The following is a 20,564-nucleotide window of genomic DNA, read 5'->3' as shown; positions in this document are numbered from 1 at the left end:
TAATTCGTGTTTTCTTAAAGGGCCGGTACAAATCCCAGTGACCTAAATTGAAAACGAGGCTCCAGTGATCGCGGGAAATCTGGGACATCGAGGTAAACATGAAGTAGCTTAGAGTTTTTTGAAATGCATATAACACAGTTGTTGTACTAAGCTCATCCTGTCTATATCTCTATAAATTACTTCTACGGATTATATGAATCTGTCAGAATAGTCCTTTGAAGAAATCGATGTATGATGGCCGCCTCTTGCAGAAATCTTATCTCTGGTAGTAGTATAGTAATCGCTTTCCATACACATGAGTACAATCGAGACCTTTTCAAACAAGTACTACACATCTACGTTCTACATACAATTCTAAAATGTAACGTGTGTTATTATTTATTATGATGCCTTCCTTTTAGGCAACTATTTTAAAACTATGATCACTTTGTGGGAGGTTAACTCCCCTTCGTGTTGGGCTCTGGTTTTGACTAAATGAGGATAGGAGCAGTCTAAGAATATTTATCAATGGGTTAACTCGACGCTAACAGCAAAACAAAAAATTCTTTGTTGTCATTTTGTTTTTACAATTTTAAACGTCTCTAAACAAGTTTGGAAGTCGTTTGCGAGTGGAAATCTAATAGTACAGGCACAATCACATTGTCTTTATTTCAAGCAAGAAGCGTAAACGAAGGCACTGCCAATAATGATAATAAATCATATATGTTAGGCGCACTCTCCGCAGAGGCTCAAAGAGTGAAAAAAGCTTAAACGCTGCCCACAGTAAAAATAAAATGCACGATAAACACTTATACCTGTAGTGAAGCTTTGGAGGTGATCATTATTTGAAATATTTGATCACCGATCAGGATTGTTAGTTGTTAAATACATGTTGGCGCCTTTTCTTTAAAATGTTTGAGAAAGATAGAAAATCGTTTGTATGTTGACGTGTGAATGAAATACGGTTATTTATGTATAAATTATTGCTCCGTTAAAAATTTTGAATTTTGAATTTAAAAAAAATAGCATATTTACTCTATAGTCAACATCCAACCTTTATTTATTATGTTCTTCAATGCAGTAACAATAGTATTATACAGTAAAAGCCCTCATTCCATGTCTTTAAAATTTTTAAATGCATTTCTTAAAAGAAAATTTAGAAATCTGTATTTGAATATTTGTTTCAGAAAGCTAATTTTTTGGTATATTAAACAAATTGGCTTTTTTAGCATTTTATTTTTTATGATTTATGTCTATATATCTGCAGGTTCTTACAATGTCCCAGTCAGACGAACATGAGTCAGCCATTATTGAAAATGAAAATAATTCTAACAAGGTCATGGAATCACAAGGGGGTCTTGCCAGCTCTGCTGCAGAAGGACGCAATTCACTGCTAGCTGATTCAAGTTTACCCTCTTTAATTAGTGGCATTAATAATGATACAGGAGAACAGGAAGAGGAGTGTATGGAAACAGAAGCAGATGAAGAGAGTAAATCTGTTGATTTAAATGTGACTGAAGCGGGGAAAGATGCCTCAGGCATTGATGCCAATAATCAGCCAGAGTCAGGAGTTGAGGAAGAGAGCATGTCGGAGTCAACAAGAGGAAATGCAGATGAGGCATTTGCATTATCTGAAGATATGTCTACTGCTGCAGAAAATGACATTGACACAGAATTTTCTGATAGGAAAGTGGATGCTGGTGAAATGGAGGTAGACGACAGTGATAAAGAGGAAACGGCTGCAGAAGAAGAGAGAGAAGAAAGAGAAGCCGTTGGAGAGACAGAGGACAAAACAGATTTGGAATCTGCTGCTTTTTCACCAGAAGACAGTCCAAAAGAGGAATCAGAAGATGTGGTTGAATTCAAAGATGATGAGCCAAAGAAGGATATCAGTGATCAAGCTGAAGTGGAAAAGCTGCAGGAAGAAGATGATAAAAGTATTAACCCTGAGTCCACTGATGCTAAAGTAGCTGGTGTCGAGATGCAGTTTTCTAAAGGGATAGCTGCATCTCATGGTGGAGGTGAAACAGACTTGTCTGAAGAGGGGGGAGACGGTGCACAGAGTGAACAGGAAATAGACCAAGAATTGGAGACCAAGAAACATATGGATGAAGATGATATTGCCTTGCGACAAGTTGGACAGGTAGAAGATTCTTCAGTTACTGCAGAAGAAGAATCTCGCCTCCTCAGTGAAGATGATTGGACAGAAAAAGAGGTTAAACAGACAGAAACAACTGAGAAAGCTATAACAGATGATGCCAAATCTCCTCTTGCAGTATGTGAAGGAGAAGAAGGGCAACAGGAGGAAGCAGAACAAGAGAGGAGTATAGATACAGATGAACCAGCACCAGAAGACACAGGTGAAAGAGATGAGTCGCTTGATGCTTCGGTGGAAGAAACAGAGGAGAGTCTGAACCATGATACTGACAATGGAGAAAAGGCAACTGATGGAATTGCCCAGGAAGAGGCAGGTGATAGGATGGAACCAGTGGCCAGGGAGGCTGATAAAGAAAATCTCACAACCAGTGAGTCCATTATGGTGGATGAAGCAGTTGATGCAGACACAAATAAAAGTGATGTAATACCTTCTCATTCAGATGAAACAGTGCACCAAGAAAGCGATGCTGAAACGTTGCCAGAGAATGAAGGAGAGGTGGTGTCTACTGTGAAAGGAGCGGAGGCCAAAAATGCAGAATCAGCGAAGGAGGAAGGGGAAAATACAGAGATAAATGTTCAGTCAAGGCAGGATGAATCTGCGCTGGTGGAAACAGATGAGCCTATGAAAGAAACAGAAGACAAGGAAGAAGAAGCTTCAGATGATGTCTCACAGAAAAGTGAAACCATGGATGAAAAAGAATTACAAGCAAATGAAGAACTGCATGCGTCTATCAACAAAACCTCCATGCAAGCCCCACCAGAAGAGGATGATGATGTTGTGGTTCTTGATGACGACGATGATGATGATGAAACCATAGGTTCAACAAATGCTGCGAGTATTCCTGTGAAGAGAGAGGTTTTGGATAAGACTGAAGATTCGACAGCTCTTTTCAACAGTAGCAACGACATGGGCATCCAGATAGAGTCTGTCAGTGGTGGTGTTGATGAACTTCATGATTTGGCAGAACAGCCTTCAAGACAGGTACGCTTTGTGTCCGCATACATTCTTGTTCACACATGCATGCAGAGACAGACACTTAGTCTAATCAATGGCAAAGGCATTGTGCATGTGTCTTCATGTTAGATTTCACCATTTGTTGCTGGTAAGTGTTGTAGACCAGTCATGTCAAACTAAGAGTCCCCCAAGGGTCACATGGGTCACATTTGTGTTGTGTTGAGGGGCGCACAAGTGTACAGTGTCCTTTGTTTGCTTACAAAGGACCGCATATTTGACATGCCTGTTGTAGAGTACAACTGGTTGCTAGTTCAGAATTAAAGAGTGTGTGTTTTACATGTGCATGCATGTACTTGTCTGATACATCATCCAGCTAAACAAAAGAAGTGAGCATAAAAGAATCAATAATGTTTCGTAAATAAATAGACCCTCCACATTTTCTTGGCATTTCAATTCAGCGACATTTTAGTGATAGGTTTATTTCATCATTAGTAGTTTTTGCAACATAATGACACTTTTGTAATTGAAACTGTCTAGTATCTTCAGTTTTCTTTTCCAGGAAAATGGAACATTTGGTGCTGCAGCAGTTGATACAAAGAAAGAATCAAGTGGTAGGAATCATTACGATAAATTTATAAATAGTAATAAGATATTTTTCTTAAGTTTTAAGTCTTAACTCTTTCTGAGTTTCTTCCTTAAAAGCTGAACTTCTACTTTACAGCAGGAAGAGGATGGTTCTATTAGCAGGAGGGCAAAGAATGTTGTTGGGCCAGATGGAGGCACTTAGCACAAGTTTGAACATATACTCAGATGCTTCTGTCTAGATACATAGGACCAATTCTTTTTGTGCTGTATGCTTTTCTTCTGTCATTGTCAGTCACCATGCCATGTCACAGTAAGTTTTGCTGGTGTTGACAGAAATGCATGCCAGATGTAAAAGCTTGCCTGACCCAGAGCAGATTACAACTAAATGATGACAACTGAATGTAGTCCTTCTTCTTTTCCTCATTTTCTTTCAAAAGAATTTGCCCTTTCTTTTTTCAGTTTCTTTCAATTTAGGTGTCATTCTTAGACTTAGAGTTAGATTGGTTGTTATCTGGCATCTTATTTGTCATGTCTTCAGTTACTTTGAAGAATCAGTTTCATATGTCATTATCTCACCTCTGATACAGCCAAAATACTATTGTTATTTTGTGCACTCAAATAGGTAATTGCAGAATTCTTTTAGCTAGCATTCTCAAGTATCTTCTTGATCAACTTCAGATTTCAGAACAGTGCAACTTATCACATCTGTTGATTATCTAGATCTGAACATATAACATCCATCATTTGCTCTTTTCACTGCCTGATAGTTACTGACCATATAGTCTACAAACTGTCCACGCTGACCTACTCCACTGTCTCTGGCATGGCCCTCAGTACTTGAGTTTATTCTGTACTTTCGCACAATTGATCTGTTCTGATGATGACACCAGGCTTTTTTTTTTTGAGTTCCATTAGCTAAGACAAAGACTTATGAATGTAGTTTTTTTCTGACCAAGCATTGTCAGCTTGAAACAAATTATCAGCATACATCTTTCAGACTCTTTTTTGTGTTATGTGTGTATGTTTTTGTGCATGCACAAGTAAGATGGAGGAGAGGAAGGTGAATGTTCTTTTATGGTTAGGTCTGTATTGCTGGTTTTTCCTACGTGTGGATCACTACATATCCTGGCAGCAGGCCTGTTCTAAGTCCCCCATGGAGCCTGAGGCATAGGTCATGTGCTGGGCCCTCAGCACCATGATTTTAATTAAAATTGTGGGGCCCCTGGCAACTATCAATAGAGCGGGGCCCTAGGCTGATGCCTCGTCTGCCTGCCTCTAATCACGGCCCTGCCTGGCAGTGCGCTATATTGATCATCAGCACTAGACAGACCCTTTCCACTGTTTCTTCCTCTAGTCTGATTGTTTTTTTCCCCTATTGTCCAGTATTAAGGAATCTTGGGATAATTCTGGACTTTTTCCATGCAGCCTTTCTCTTTTTGGCAAAACTTTGATTTATATCCAACACATGCTTCTTCATACCAATTTCACATTCCTTGTACTACTCTCTGCTTAGTGAGCTTTTGCAGACACTGGTCCCTCTGCTTGGAACACTCTTTCCTTGCAGCTCTACCAGGCTGTCTCTTCAAGTGGGTACTTAAGAATCAACCCTTTAAAATATTTTTCAAGCACTCCCCAGCCTTGAACTGTTTTCATGGGGCCAGTGCGCTTTACAATTCTCAAAAACTTAAGTAGTAATAATATTACTATAAACATGACCATCAGGATAGTTACCCTCATATGTGGTTCTTGCCTTCTCTCACCGTGGTAGAATGTAATTTTTTGACAGGGATGACCCATGTCTTAATTAGGTGATTGTTCCCAGTCTGAACCCAGCTCAGGAAAATCAGAGGTGATCTTGGTTTCATTCTCATCTAGGAAGAATGGGCGCTTCAAATCCTCATTTGAGCATAACTACAGACTAGGTTTGAGGTGGCACGAAAGTTCCTCAGACCTGCTAATGGAATGTATTGACCAAAGAAAACTGTAATTATGTTGATGGTTAGCGTTATATAAGTGAATTTGAAGAAATATTGCTATTCTATTCTTTGAATTGCATACATTGTAATCTCATAGTTTATCCGATGTATATGAAATTTCAAGATTTACTTCATGTAGGGAGAAAACCTTATCTTCAAAATCATTCTCTCTGACAGGCAGTTCCACAACTGGCAAAAAGCCTGGACCAAAAACACAAACATGCATAGTATGCAAAAGGGTAGGTAGTCTTCTAAATTTTATCCTGAGAGAATCAAGTGAATGCAACACAGAAGATATGCAATTAGCCATATATTTTTTTAAACTGAGATATGCCATAAAAAATACTTTGATGCAAATGATTTGTAAAAGCATTTACTTTTCTATCTCGGTGCTTGTCATTAGCATCTGTTACTAAAGTAGCAATCTTTACTTGTGGATCTGTTGCAGGTGGGCAAATGCAAGTACAATATTGTGCGTAATGGTGACATCAAACATCTTTGTGATGACACCTGTTTTCAACGTTTTCGCACAAATCCTACAATGTACTTGAAAGGAACTCTTAAGAAAGAGCCTGTTCTTGCCCCAGCACCTCTTACCCAACCTCCGACAGCTGGAAAGGGTGGACAGACTGGGTACAAGACTTGTGTAGTGTGTCAGCTGATGAATATTAACACACAGGGGCAGTTCTGTATGTGGAAGGGGTTGGACTTCTGCGGCGAGAATTGTCTCGGAAAGTTCCAAGCTAGCTTACAAACATCATGTGCAATGTGCACGACTTACATACCCCTTACTGCCCGATCAGCCAACTGCTTGCGCATTGGAAGTGAGGTGAATACAGAGTGTGTCAACTCTCTTACTGTTGAATATCTCGTGTTAGGAGTATTTCATGATAAAAATATACATACTTCATTACTGTGTGCTGTTTTAAAACTAAAAATTCACCGAAACTCTCAAAAAAATTATGATTAGAGTTAATTTTTACTTGCAGCAGGCAAATCAGGGTTGTTTGTTTGCTTTGTTTTTTTTTAATTCAGACTTGTTTACCCTTATGTGTTTCCATAATCATTATAGGAAATTATCAGTTATGGCTAAGACCAAAACATGTTAGTTTGATCTGCAACTTGTTAAATACATGATGATGTGCCTTTTGTGTTTTGGGGGGATGGGGGATTAAAGGTTGGATATCTCAGGGGTAAACAGATAATTAAGAATCCTTCAGACTGTGAAAATGGAAGTGTTTTGCTTGAAAGTTATTTTTTCTGTACTTGACTGCTTTCTAAAGAAACAGTTGCATGTCAGAAACTGGTTTTGACAGACTTATATTTAACATCTAAGGTCATGAATATGATGCATGTAAAGAAATATTTATTCTTCCTGCACTCTGATTTATCTGCAGGTGCGGCCTTTCTGCAGTCATCGGTGTTACTCAGATTACAAACAGCGCATGCGTCTGTGTGCCTTTTGTCAGAAAGATTTGTCTTCTGCCTCTGACTCTTTCTCAGCTCCTGTTGGTTCTGATGGTGCTTTCAAGGATTTTTGCAGCCAGGGCTGCATGAAAAAGTATGAAGACCTTTTGAATAGCGATGTCGAAATTATTCGAGTAGAGCAGGGGAAAGCACGACCCTCCAACAAATGTTCTGTGTGTCAGAAGGTAAGCTATGAAATTACTAAAATAACTGCATTTTTTGCATTATGAAACTTTGACATAGACCAGACATATGCTAAATCATTTAATAAGAAAAGAATATGCTGCCAAGGAATATTTTTAGTCCGTAATCCTTCCAATTCTTGAAGAAACTTTTGCAGTAGGTGCATGATAACTTACTAACACTATCCTTGATCCTTGTAGGAATAAAATGCCTCAGATGGAGTTAAAATTGCTTAGATTTGGGAAATAGCATTATTTGTCCCAAAGGTAGATTTTAAAAACAATTTTGTTATTGGATTATAAAAGGGTTGTGAACTTTTCATTGTCAATTGACCAGGTTGAAATAGCCAAGCATACAATGAAATATGGAGGTCAGATCCATCATCTCTGCAGCGACCCATGCCTGTCAGCATTTCAGTATGCCAACAAGCTCGACATGAACTCCTGCGACCAGTGTGGCACATTGTGCACTACTCTTGAATCATCGCCCCACCTAGTGCAGTTTGAAGGCCAGCAGAAGCGCTTTTGCTCAGATACATGTGTCAATTCCTTCCGCACTGTGAATCGGAAGATCTCTCCTTGTGCATGGTGTGGATCCAAAAAGTCAAACTTTGATATGATTGAACGCCTTGACTCCAACAACAAATTCCAACTGTTTTGTAGTTTAAACTGCCTTTCTTTATACAGAGTCAATCTACAGGTAAAGTTTTTCCAGTTCTATTGTCTTTGTGATGTTGTGATTGTGAGTTCTAAAAAAAAAAAAAAAACATTTAGCAGACCAAGGAACAGGACAAAAGGAATTATGATCTTTCTTTTTAACTCTTTACAGTTTAGAATTTCTTGGTCAACTGGCAAGTTTGTTTTTGTTTTTGTTTTTTTTAAACTTTACATAGTCGAGTCAGCTGTAAAGGTTAGTGCTCAGTTTTTATAAAATGTTTCATTCAGCTACAGCCTGATTTTGCTTGTGCTTTTTATCAAAGGTTCTTGGCATTTTGCTTCTCTCTTTTTGGAGCTGATATGATTGTAGGTCTGATATTTTTTCTTGTCACCACAGTGCTTTACTCAAGATCAATGTGGTAAAGAGTGGTTCCCGTGTTGTATAATTTATGAAGTATTATTATATGCTTGTGTTTTAGCCATCAAGTTATGAAAACAAGTTTATTAACTAAGGGATCTCTTACTACTTTTTATGCAGGCAAAATCAAATCAGTCTGTGACCTGCGACCAGTGTCTCAAATTTGTTCCTGCACAGTACCATTTGACTATGAGTGATGCTTCAGTCCGGAATTTCTGCTCGTACACGTGTGTTATGACTTTTCAATCACAATTTACATCAAAAGGTGTTCCTCCTCCTTCAAAGTCAACCCCTGACCATGCAGCTGCTAAACATCGGCATAACACAAGAGGTTAGTTGTTTTGTTTTTGTTTTGTTTTTTGTGTGTGTTGTTTTTTTGTGTGTTGTTTTTTGTGTTTTTTTTTTTTTTTTAAGGAGGCATGCAAGTGAAAGCCTGCTTGAGTACTAGACAGAACTTGCTGAAGCCACTAAGCAGCTATCTTACCACTCTTATTGTCATATAAACCAGTATGAACATGGAGAGATTGACACTAACCCTACCTAAGAAAATAAAAAGCAGCACTGAGTGTGTGTTTTGAAAATGCAGTAGTAGGTTATTCATGATACTGACAGTGTTGCTGAATGTGAATCTGGCAGCAGCTTTGAGCAGAGCCAGCCAAGGTCTGTCTATTAGTTTCAGATCAATGTGCTATTGTTTACAGCAAACTTCTAAGTTCCACTTCACAACGCGTGTGTTGGTCAGCATGGTATTGTGTTTAGTACTTCAATAATATGAGTGTGTGTTACTTGATATTCTTTCACGCATCATACAACACTGCCAGGATACATACTATTAAGATGTATAGTCTGTATTTGTGCTGCTGACCAAATGTTTTATTCTTTCCTAGGTAACACACAGCAAGCAGTGAATCAGCCATCATTCCCAATCATCTCTAATGTTGTGTCTTTAGCTGCACAAGGTAAATCCCATCCTTTAGTTAGCACACCCAGTGTGCTGTAAAATAAATACATGCCAGTTTTTTAATTTTGCAACCAAAAAAAAAAAAAAAGAAGCAGCATGAGAAAATACAGAGCAATATCATTTTCATGAGTTCTGACATATATGTATTTTGTGATTTCTGAAGTGTTATAATGCAGTTAGAGGTCAGTAGAAAAGTTGATAGCAATAATCCATTGAAAGATGAGGGGTCTTCAAATTTGGCATTTGTTGTATTTTCAGTGAATTATTGCTTGTAAGTTCTGCCAGTTTCTGGATGCACTTCCTGATGAATATTGTTTACTGCTGCTTTTGACAGGAGGGCAGAAAGTAAACATCAAATCACCTGGAGGCATACCTGTTGTGGTCAGTGGGTCAAGCCAGAGTGTCAAAGTGAGTACAACTCGCTGTTTGATGTTGGTTCTTTTTCAAAGAGACACACTGGTGTTGCACACTTTCTTCCCTTGTCAGATTTCTTCCATCAGTCTTGGTTGTCATCAGTTGTCATGGTCCCATCAGTCTTGGTTGTGAATGAATGATTGCTTTAGATCTCGCTAGAAATGATAGTAAAGGTTTTTTTCTTCTTCTTCTTTAATGACCAGAGGGTTAGAGTTAGTACAAGTTAGTACAAGATGCTATTTTCCCAAACTGGAGTTACAATTTTCTAGCCTTCTGAAGATCATACAAGGAAAGAAATCAGAAATGTGATGCCTTCAAAGTCCCATAAACATTTAGTCCAGATTTTCCATTTAGTATAGCATTGATAACATAAGCATATACTTATATTTTTAATAGTTTTGACATTTTTCCTGTTTGGTAATGTTCTTGGCCTTGCATCTTGAGAATAGGGGGATTATTGAGAAGGATCTGGAGAAACAGCATCTTCACAGATCTTAACTCAAGTTTTATCTGTGAAAAACAAGATTCAAAGACCTAAATGCTTTGTAAAATTTGGTTTATTTGTTGTTTTTATTTATTTATTTATTTATTTTTTGTCTCCTGTAGGCAACAGGTGTTGCAAGCACAGCAGGAGGCCTAGTGCAGCAGCAGATTATAATCCAGCCCCCACCTCCAAAAGTGGTGAAGAATAAATCACTGCTGTGCAAACCATACGTTCAAACCAAAGCTACTTCCTGTCGTCCTCATACCCAGACACGCGAGTGTCAAACTGGTACGTTAATTTGAAAAAAATGTTCTGCCAGAAGGCATTCCCGTTGTTAATCTTTGAAACTCATCTGTCTGCCTGTTGCAGTATTTTCCCTTCCTCCACCCGTTGATTTGGGGACCCAGACAGTGGCAGTTCATGAACACATTAGTCCCATCAGCATTGGCATGATGATTGCATAGAATTTTCACTCGTTTTGAACAGCTTCAGAAAACTTTTTGCTGATATGATATAAATAAAGGTAGTCCCTAGTCATTCAGTCATTAGGGGAGTAAAGGGTTGGAGGCCGTACTTTTCTTAGAGCCATTTTATAAAGTAAGTGGTTGCTCATCACATCTGTCACTGCCTTTTCTTGTCCAACCCTGTGCAGTGTCAGGTATCCATTTCACAACTGGTTTAACTCTTGAAAGTATGCTGTGGTACAGTAGTATCAAATTAGCTAGTGTGCATGCGTTCAGCCCTGTAGACCATGTACCAAAAAGATTTTTTAGCAATTTAAACATTTTTAAAGAGTCTTTTTTTTTTCTTTTCTTGCCTTTATCCGAATGGGGGCCTTTTTTCTGCCAAGAGCCACATATTTATAACATCATTCATGGGCCATGTAAAATTATCATAATTAACTTTTTATGTTTGATCAGGCTGTAGATTTGCCATAGTGGACTAACACTATTGCAGTGTGTACACTTCCAGCCTGTTTGACACTGACTGTCCTCTGGGTCACAGCAATACATGTAGACAGACCGTAGGCATCCAGTGAAAAGGATGCGTGAATGTCTTGTCATGCCCTTGAATGTGTCCTGTCTAACGGTGGTTGAATGCTGGGTAGATAAGCCATATGGTTACTTATCTTTTCTTGTTGTAACACTCTTTCTGGAAATTTTTTTTTAAATACCTTTTGAGTCAATGCAACTCGTGTTCTTGAGGTGCAGAAATATGCTATGTAATACTTCTTGTGGTCATTGGTCAGTGCCTCCATAGGAAGATAATGGAAACAGTTCTTAATATCAGTGTCACTTGTATCAACTTTACGAAATAAAGAGTTATGAAATAAAAATAAGAAAAATTTGAATTCATTTACTGTGAGTTTTTTATCATTATTTTCTGTGTGATAGATGAAGTGAAGAGCAAGCCTATCCTAATTCCAGTACCAGTACCAGTCTACCTACCTGTGCCCTGTGCCATGTATACTGCCCCTACACCAACACCTGTCTTTGTGCCCATTCCCATTCCAGTTCCAGTTTTTATACCCACCACACGCCGATCTGCCAATGGCATCATGAAGCATATTAAGGTAGCACTTTACTAGCTGGTTTCTATTTTAGTTTGTGCTAATTTCTCACTGTAGAATGGTAAAACATTGCATTCTTGGCTCTAAATCTGTAAGTAATGTTGATAATTCTAAATTGGTGGCAGATAACTCTTTCTGCTCTGAAGTTCTTTAATAAGTTGTTAAAAACATGCTTGTGATCAGCTCATTGCAATATTTGTCTTACAATTGTCTTTAAAAGTTGAACCCTAGCTTTCATTAATATATTTATACCTCAACATTAGTTGTCCAAGCTTCCATGACATCAGAGTAAAATTTAACCAAAGAAGCAGATTAGGAAACACGAAGGGATATTTAATGATATGAAACATCAGGAAACACTCTTCATCCTGCGAGAAAATGCATTCATGTATCTGTTCTATGTTGAGATTTATGACTGTTTTGTCGCTACCTACAAGTTGGTAAAGCTGATACATATATGTTTTTAATGATGAGTCGTTTACATTGATCCTGTGACTAAACACCTGACATGACATTGGCAGATAAGTACCTTTGTTAGCGTTATTGTGATTTAGGAAAGGGATTGTTTATTGTGGTTTATATTACGGGTGACAGGAGATCCAGGAGAAAATCCCTACAGATCCCCTGGAGGCCGAGATCCTTATGATGGCTGCTGCCGTGGCAACAGACAGCAAGCACAGCTCTGACAGTGACTCAGATGATGATGATATGCTTCAAGATATAGGTAATTGAATTAACAGAAGAAATTATCTTTTCAAGTGAGACAGGGCAGTAGCCTATCCTAATGATAAATGTTTGCTTTCAGAATCTTTCGTACAGTTACATTAGTGTTATTCCTTGGATATTTAGTGAGAGTGACACAAATCTTTCATTTTGCTTTTTAAAAGCAGCTTCTAATCGGGTTTTATTAAAACCACCAAGTTACTAATTAAGTTTTATTATAACTAGACAGCTACTTAAAAGGTTTTATTATAGCCCCTAAGCTGTTAATCGGGATTTTATTATAGCCACTAAACTACTGATCCAGTTTTAATAAATAATAATGATGATGATGGAGATTTATATAGCGCATTTCTCCACTGTATAGTAGACTCAATGCGCTTTACAAATATTGTCTGAGGTAGGAGAAGAGCCTGAAGTTCGAGATTCATCAGTTCATATTTGATGTGAGTTGGTACGTATGAGCCTCAACAGTCAAGTACAACTTGTTGATAAATTATGCATGTTTTCACTATTTGATGCATTTTATGTTATGTTTTATACCTTTAACATTTTTGCTTTACTGTTACTGTTCTTTCAGGGGCTATAGTAATAAGTTATTATTTATAAAGTGAAATATTGCAGCCAAATTCAAGCTCACTGCACTGAACAAAATCCACGTAAAGGTCACAAAGATGTAAAATGAAGAATGATGTGAAGACTCACTGCATTCTGTAGATGTAATGGTAATGACTCCAGAGAACAAGGGTTAGCAAGCAGCAAGAGAATACTCAGAATATATTGAGTAATCTTGAGAATATTAAATGTTATCATATGTAACTGCAAAAAGTATCCTCACTTCAATTTATTCCCTACAACTCCAAGGTCACTGCTGAAGTGAGTGAAGCACGCTTAAGTTAAAATCCATCCAATGGATCCAGTCATTTCACACGTCAAAATAACATCGTATACAATCTAGCTGCAAAAGAGAAGAGTGGCGTAAACGCATCACAAGCCACACAACATGAAGGTCCAATACTTCAATTCAAATCATAGCATGACCACAACACAGAAACAAAATCAAGGAGAGCAGATCCCTCACCCTGTTAGGCAAAGAGACAGAACTCTCAATATATTTTATTATTTCCCCTAAGCTCCTGATCAGGCTTTATTTATTTTTTTTTTTTTCCAGGATCCAAACGAAAAGCAATTCGTGGTGGTGATGATGATGAAGAAGATGATGATAATGATGCCGATGTAATGCCATTACCGGGGCCAAAAGAGGGAGAAGTTGGGGGTGAAGAAGATATGATTCAGATGGCTCAACGTATGGCAGAGGAAATGTCTGGTCCTATTGCAGATTTAGAGTCAGCAGTGGAAGCAGTTCCCATTAATACAGGTGAGATTTTTCAGGGTAGTACTTTTATATATAGCACTATTCCCAAATAGGTCCACTGTGATAATATATGATATCCACACAGTGCAACCTCATACACTTTCACTGCAATTTACAATACTAAACAGAACAAACTGTGTAAGCACAACTTTTTTCTAGACACATATCCACACATAACACATAAAATAAGTAAAAATTGTAGCTTAAAGTTAAGAGATGTACCCAGCACTGAGAAAACCCTTGACATAAATCTTGTATTCGCCAGGGGAAATCAGCAGTGCTATAAATTGCTTGTTCGTTTCATTGCAGTTTTGTTAAGATTTGTACATCCAACAAAATATATTCTGTATGACAAGCCACATTGTATTTCCCACTGGATTAAATGCACTGTGAAAGGAAATCTTATCAGGTGTACTTTAGGAAATTTGTGGTAATAAATGAGACTGCTGGGCATAAAAAATCTTTCTGTGATTGTAGAGATCATTCGGTCTGCAGAGCTCATTCCATTATGGTGAAGCATTTCTTATTGAGGATTATAAAAGGCTTAGGAAAAAGTTCTTAGATTTAGTATTTATATGGTGTGATGCTGTTCTGTAGAAGTCCCTATTATTAGAAGTAGTAGTATCTGGTCTTAGGTGAGTTAAGAGTATGAAACTCATTTTTAAAATGTGGCCGTGAATAAGTTTCAGAAGCTGGTCTTATTTGCTAAGTCATCAAAATCTATATATATTTTTATTGATTCCTTGGCATTACTGCTTTTATTCAATCTACAAAAGAGCCTCCACCTGCTGCGCCCCGAACTCCATCTCCAGCAGAGCAAGTGTCTCGGACAGAACAAGAATTCATGGAAACACGGTCATCACGAGGTAGGGGCAACAAGCGAGGGAACACCAGTCGACGATCTAGTAGTCGAGCACCAAAGAGACCAAGAGTCACTGCCCCACAACCCGAGGTCAACTCCACTCCTGTTCCTCCAGAAGCTATTGCACCACAACTTCCTCCTGCGGATGCTAACTATCATCTCAAATTTACCTATGGTGTGAATGCCTGGAGACATTGGGTCTTGTTCAAAAATGCGCAGCTAGAACGGGCAGGCAAGCGTGCGAGCGGCCGGATCAAGTTGTTTAAAACCGACATACTTCAATGCACAGCAGATGAGCTCAATTACTCCCTGTGTCTCTTTGTCAAGGAGGTCCGCAAGCCTAACGGAGATGAATATTCTCCTGACAGCATTTACTACCTTTGTTTAGGTGAGCTTACTTCACATATTTGTAAGTTGGGGTAATTGTACTCAAGCAAACATATCTATGCATAGGTGGATTTGTATTAATTAATAAATGTTTTAGTTACCTATCTACATCTGTACGTTGGCTTTTCTCTTAAAGCATCTGGACATTCATAAAGGAAAAACATGGGGAAACTCTTCAAAGGAAGGGATTGTGTCCAGAATATGAGGAAATAACTTTTAAGTCAGTTTTGTTTTTAATACAAACTTTCAAACATCAAATTCCCAATTTGCTTTGTAGTAGTATGTCAGAACCTTAGTTTTTACTACATAACTAAAGTAAGTTTACTGTTAAGCTACACTTTGTTAGTATATCTGTAAGTTTGGGACACTGCTTATACATTGTCAAATGATGAAAATATTGCAATACATTTTTGTGACTTGCAACAGCATTTTAAGGTTAATTTTATGTTTGACAAGGGTTAACCCTTTAACAGTTTTTTTTCCCCTGTTTACTCTCCTCCTCCAATCTTTAAAACACACAAAATACAAACAGTACATTTTCTGCTTAACTTTATCTGTCTCTTCTGATCAAGCCATTGATATTGATGAACTGCATGCTTAAGTTTTAGCATGTCTGTCCTTTAGTCCTAAGATTATTGTAATGTTTTGTTGGTGCAGGAATACAGCAGTATCTTTTTGAGAATGGACGCATTGACAACATCTTCACAGACTTGTACTATGAAAAATTTACAGAATGCTTGACTGACATCCTGTCACGGTGTCAACCCAAGTTCAATGCAGCAGGTAAGAAGCTCACTCAACAGTTTTATCAAACTTTTGTCATGTGCAAAAGCATTCTAAACCTTCAAAAACCGAAGATGAGAATTTGTAACATATTGGTGATAAGATTAGTGGCATATCGTGAGCAACAAACCTTTATGGTTAGCACTTTTTCCAACTCACTTTCAGACACCACTACATGCACTATGTATATGTGTAAAATGTGTCTTCTGCTTACCCCCAATGAATGTGGACTTACACACACATGCATAGACTATGCATCATCCACATTTCAGTAACATGCATGCGAGCATATACGTGGATGCATGCACTTTGGGATACACTGCACAGAACTCCCAAAGTCAGACATAAAGAAAATCATTCGTCCAAAGTTTTTCCCAACAACTAAACTGTTAAATAGAGCATTACTGCTGATGAATGTTAAAGACCAACCTAAACAGTTTGCATTTTTTTTTTTCAGATATTGGTAAATATAGGTGATATAAAGCTAACCTGTAAATTTCAGCCTCCAAAACCCATCACTAATTATCCGCTACGATTCACACCTGTGATCAATGAGCATCGTTAACAGTATATTACGTTACACTAGTGCACCATTCACAAGGTGCCAGCAATACCATACATAGAGAGAGAATGAGAGACAGTTTGGACTATTCGGATGTTGAAAGCATGCCTATCTCGTGCAGTTCTTTATACTTAAATACTGACATTCTGCATATCCAATTCAAAGGTCAAATGGTTTGCCGCATAGAAGAAGAGCACTTGTGGGAGTGCAAACAGCTGGGTGCTCACTCGCCGTATGTCCTTCTTAACACCTTATATATTTCCACACCAAGTATTTCATGCTCAAGACCCCAGAGGATCACATGAAGCTGTCTTTTGCGCACATTCTGAAATACTGGAAAAAGGGACAGCCAGGTAAAGGAGGACAGCCAACACGCAGTGTTTCACTCCGCTACTACAGCGTCAGTACAGCTAAAAAAGGTGGGTACCAGTCAGCCTGCTTAGCTGTGAACACCTCAACACCTAGTTGATTTAGGGTGACCATTGATCATGTAACATTGTAAAGGTTGATTGCTAAGTAAATGTGTATTATGCTAAAACAAGCAGGAATGAATGGGTACTGTTGGGTACATGTGGCGCATTAGAGGGAAATGAGTCCTCTTGGACCCAGGTTCAATGCTGTGAAATTTTAATTTTGGGGATGCACTGTCATATCCACAACTTTACTAACCAAGAGCTAGCTCATCCAATCTTTATGGTTATTGAATTTTTGTTTCTCTGCTTGGACCTTTATATACTTGATATCCAAGAAATGAGGAATCAGCTTTATTTGAGTATGAGGTGTACACGTGGATGAGTTGCTTTGTAATCTCTTACATATTTTCATAAAGTTTTTGTAATGTGCAGATGGTTCAGCACCAACAAGTACAACCAAGAAAGGCAGTAAGGAAGGTATCCCAGTTTATGAAGTTACGGAGAATCAGGAAAACCCACTTCGCTGTCCTGTAAAGCTGTATGAATTTTATCTATCTAAATGGTAAGCCTTGTCTTACAGAGTTTGAACCACCCACACATATTGATTTTTTTTTTTTTTAAACCTTTACCTTTCATTTTAGTTTCCGAGATCTAGGCTTGTGTTTTTAATGAGCTAATCCTAGCAATGCATTATCTCTACAATCTTCAGATTGCAGATTTGAGTAATAATGAAGTTAATGCCATAACATTTCATTAAGTGTTGTCTAAATAGATGATTGTATCACTTACCTTGTAAAGTGATCACTAACATTTTGTGGCTATCTTTGTGTGCAGCCCTGAAAGCATAAAAAACCGCAGTGACATTTTCTACCCCATACCTGAAGCGCAGCTGTGTGCCAGACAGTCCTGTCTGGTACTCTACTACACCCATAGGAGTCGATACAATGACTAAAATGTTAACTCGCATTTTGCTTGTGAGGGAGATTCAAGAAGCTCATCTTCATGCACAACCTATTTATGTGTGACTGCTGGTCACAGACCTGTTGGTGCAAATCTGCTTCATACATTTGCATTCATGTGTTCACACTTACCTGCTTGTATCCAGACCAACTGCATCATTTTCTTGATATTTGTGTTTGTAAGTGACTTCTTAAAGAAACTGTAACCAGTGTATATTAGAAAATTACAGCTTTTACATCAGAAGTTTCCTGAATTTTTCTCAAAAATTCTTGTTAATGGCAGTCATTTTTATATTTCATTTTTCAACCTTTACCACCAAGCCTCATTTCATGCTTGTATTATAGAACTGCCTTCAAGTATTGTATCATACCACATCTCATAAGCTGTATGCATATGTGTGAGCATGTACACTGTGTGTGTGTGAATTGGGGGATATTCCTCTTTACTTTATTAATCTTTGAAATAATAAATGTGTTCAATGTACTGCCAAAAGTCATCAATATCTGGCAGCACTTTATAAGCTGAGCCATTATCTGACCACTAAGTTATGGAGGTTTTTTTTTTTTTTAATAAATATTTTTGTGTGACTGTATGTAGTTATAGCTGGAAGTTGATCTTTGTGTCAGAGTAATTTTGCTTCTTTCTGCATTAAATTCCTGCTGATTTTACGAATTTGGGAATAGATGCTTGACTGATTTTCAGAACTCAATATCTGCCATTGATTTCCTCTAGTGACGGGCTCCCTTTCTCTCCTCCTTTCTAGTTTGCACAAAACAGACGTGAATATCCAAGATTTAATTATTGTGATAATGAGGCATCTGAAAGCTAGTCAGAAGAAACTCAAGAGAAAGACCATTGGTTTGCAGAGATGCATGGTCTTAAACTTGCAGAATGACAAGAAAACATCTGAGTAACCGCTTTAGTGAGACCACTTAAATGGGAATCTCCCACAGTGTGAAGGTGTCCTTCTCTAGCAGGACTATTATTACTCTGGGAACATCAGTGATGAAAATGGATTATGTCCCCCTACTATATGTGTATGAGCAGACATGACATTCTAAAAGTGTATGCTGTACTTGTTGTGACAGAATTAATGTCTTTAAGTATATATTTAAAGTTACAGTGAATGTGCTCTGGTGCTTGATAACAGTACAGAGAGTAAAGGCCCTCTATTGTTTATTTTGTTTTTCTTTGATGCTTCTTTCCTCTAGGAATATGCATTTGTGTCCTCGAAATGTTATAGTAACTGGTGTTTCTGAAAGTCCTTATTGCATTCAAGTAAATTTGACAAAAACTAAATCAGACCTTCAAATAATTAATGTATATAATTGACAAATGGAAACAATGTTATGGTGTTACAGATTTTCTTGTATATGAGACTTCATTCCCCCAAGATTTGTCAAAAAAAGGTTGTCTCCCTTTTATAACTACCATACTGCATAATTAAGCTTGATTTAAAAAAAAAACCAACATATTAGTCCTTGATATATTGCAAAATTATTAAGAAGTGATTATAACTAAACAGTTTATAATCCAAGATTTTGTGTAGAAACAATTAAGGCTAAAAAATTTTAATTTAAGCCTAGCTAACCATTTAACTTTCCTTTTTAAGAACTGAGGTTTGGACATGAGCACAAAACTGGTGCGAATAAATTAACACATTCTCAGCTCGGCACATCCTCTACTTAATACAATTTTTTAAGTCGGTAATGTCCGTATTAAGTACTGAACATTGAGTATATGAAAAGGTATCAACAGTTCTTTGTTTGGGAACGGTTTCCAGATGCTTCTGGTATCTATCACCTTACAAATTTTGTCAGAACGTAATCTGCAATTTTTACAGGGTGCTTTTGTTAGTTGGTGGTGATGGGTTAGGTCACTGAAAGACACCTTCAAAAAAAAAGAGCTAACTAAAAGGCAGCTATTTGTTTTGTACAGCCTATTTTTCTGCATCACCCATTTGATTAAGCTGGTAGCTGTGACCCAGCTAACAATAAAGTTTGTACTTTTTGATACAAGTTGTTGAGTAAAAAGATATTGATATGTACCAGTCTTTGACGCATGTTATGCTTTAGACACTTCATCTAGTTTGTCTTTCAGCTTAGGCCTGTTGTGTGTTTTAACAACCACACTTAGTTTCTAGTAAAACAGCTTTGTTATGTTATATGCTGCTGTTCTGTCAGGTGCACATGCAGCTCAGCATCTAAATTATATCCCAGAGAATGTCTCGTGTTAAACAGGACACAAAATGGTCACTCTACAGAGGTGTCTACACCTACATAAATGTCTAACATAAATGTGGAAACTACTTAGTTGTAAATAGTTTGAAGTAACTTTTTGGTTGACTTGTATGTTGTCTAATTTTTATGATACATTATTTTCATTGAGCATAACATTAAAAAAATGAAATGTTATTGCATCCTTGTGTGTATATATATAGTTTTAAAATCTTTTTGATGTAATACTTTTTTCTAGGTTATCCCCAGCACCACACTTGCATGCACACACACACTGCTTTTGATAATGATAGATTAAATCTGTTGGGGCCTATTTTGCAATCCAGAGGCCTTCTGAAACTGTCCAAAGGGAAGGTGTGTCTTTGTGTAATGGAAAATCCTGACGAAATATTTTAAAATCCTGTAGTTATTGCAAAAGAGATAGGGTGATGAGAGCAGACTGCACTTTGCAACGAAAACA

General features: G+C 37.6%; 1 protein-coding gene across 1 annotated transcript; it reads left to right on the top strand.

Annotated features, from left to right (window-relative positions):
- Position 1: 1 nt before the first annotated feature.
- On the top strand, positions 2-20,279 carry LOC112565844 (zinc finger MYM-type protein 4-like). The gene is given in 21 exon segments (XM_025241673.1): positions 2-92; positions 1,247-3,118; positions 3,651-3,702; positions 5,830-5,891; positions 6,101-6,481; positions 7,050-7,304; positions 7,639-8,001; positions 8,497-8,707; positions 9,264-9,335; positions 9,672-9,745; positions 10,358-10,523; positions 11,630-11,808; positions 12,400-12,529; positions 13,697-13,903; positions 14,677-15,150; positions 15,807-15,932; positions 16,660-16,746; positions 16,749-16,913; positions 17,340-17,469; positions 17,742-17,799; positions 17,801-20,279. Coding segments are annotated over 20 exon segments (5,187 nt in total). The 5' UTR covers positions 2-92; positions 1,247-1,255; the 3' UTR covers positions 17,933-20,279.
- The last annotated feature ends 285 nt before the right edge of the window (positions 20,280-20,564 follow it).

Source organism: Pomacea canaliculata, linkage group LG6 (genome assembly GCF_003073045.1).
Source record: "Pomacea canaliculata isolate SZHN2017 linkage group LG6, ASM307304v1, whole genome shotgun sequence".
Taxonomy (NCBI): domain Eukaryota; kingdom Metazoa; phylum Mollusca; class Gastropoda; order Architaenioglossa; family Ampullariidae; genus Pomacea; species Pomacea canaliculata.
Note: the sequence above shows the minus strand (reverse complement) of the source record. Positions and strands in the feature narration are given on the sequence as shown.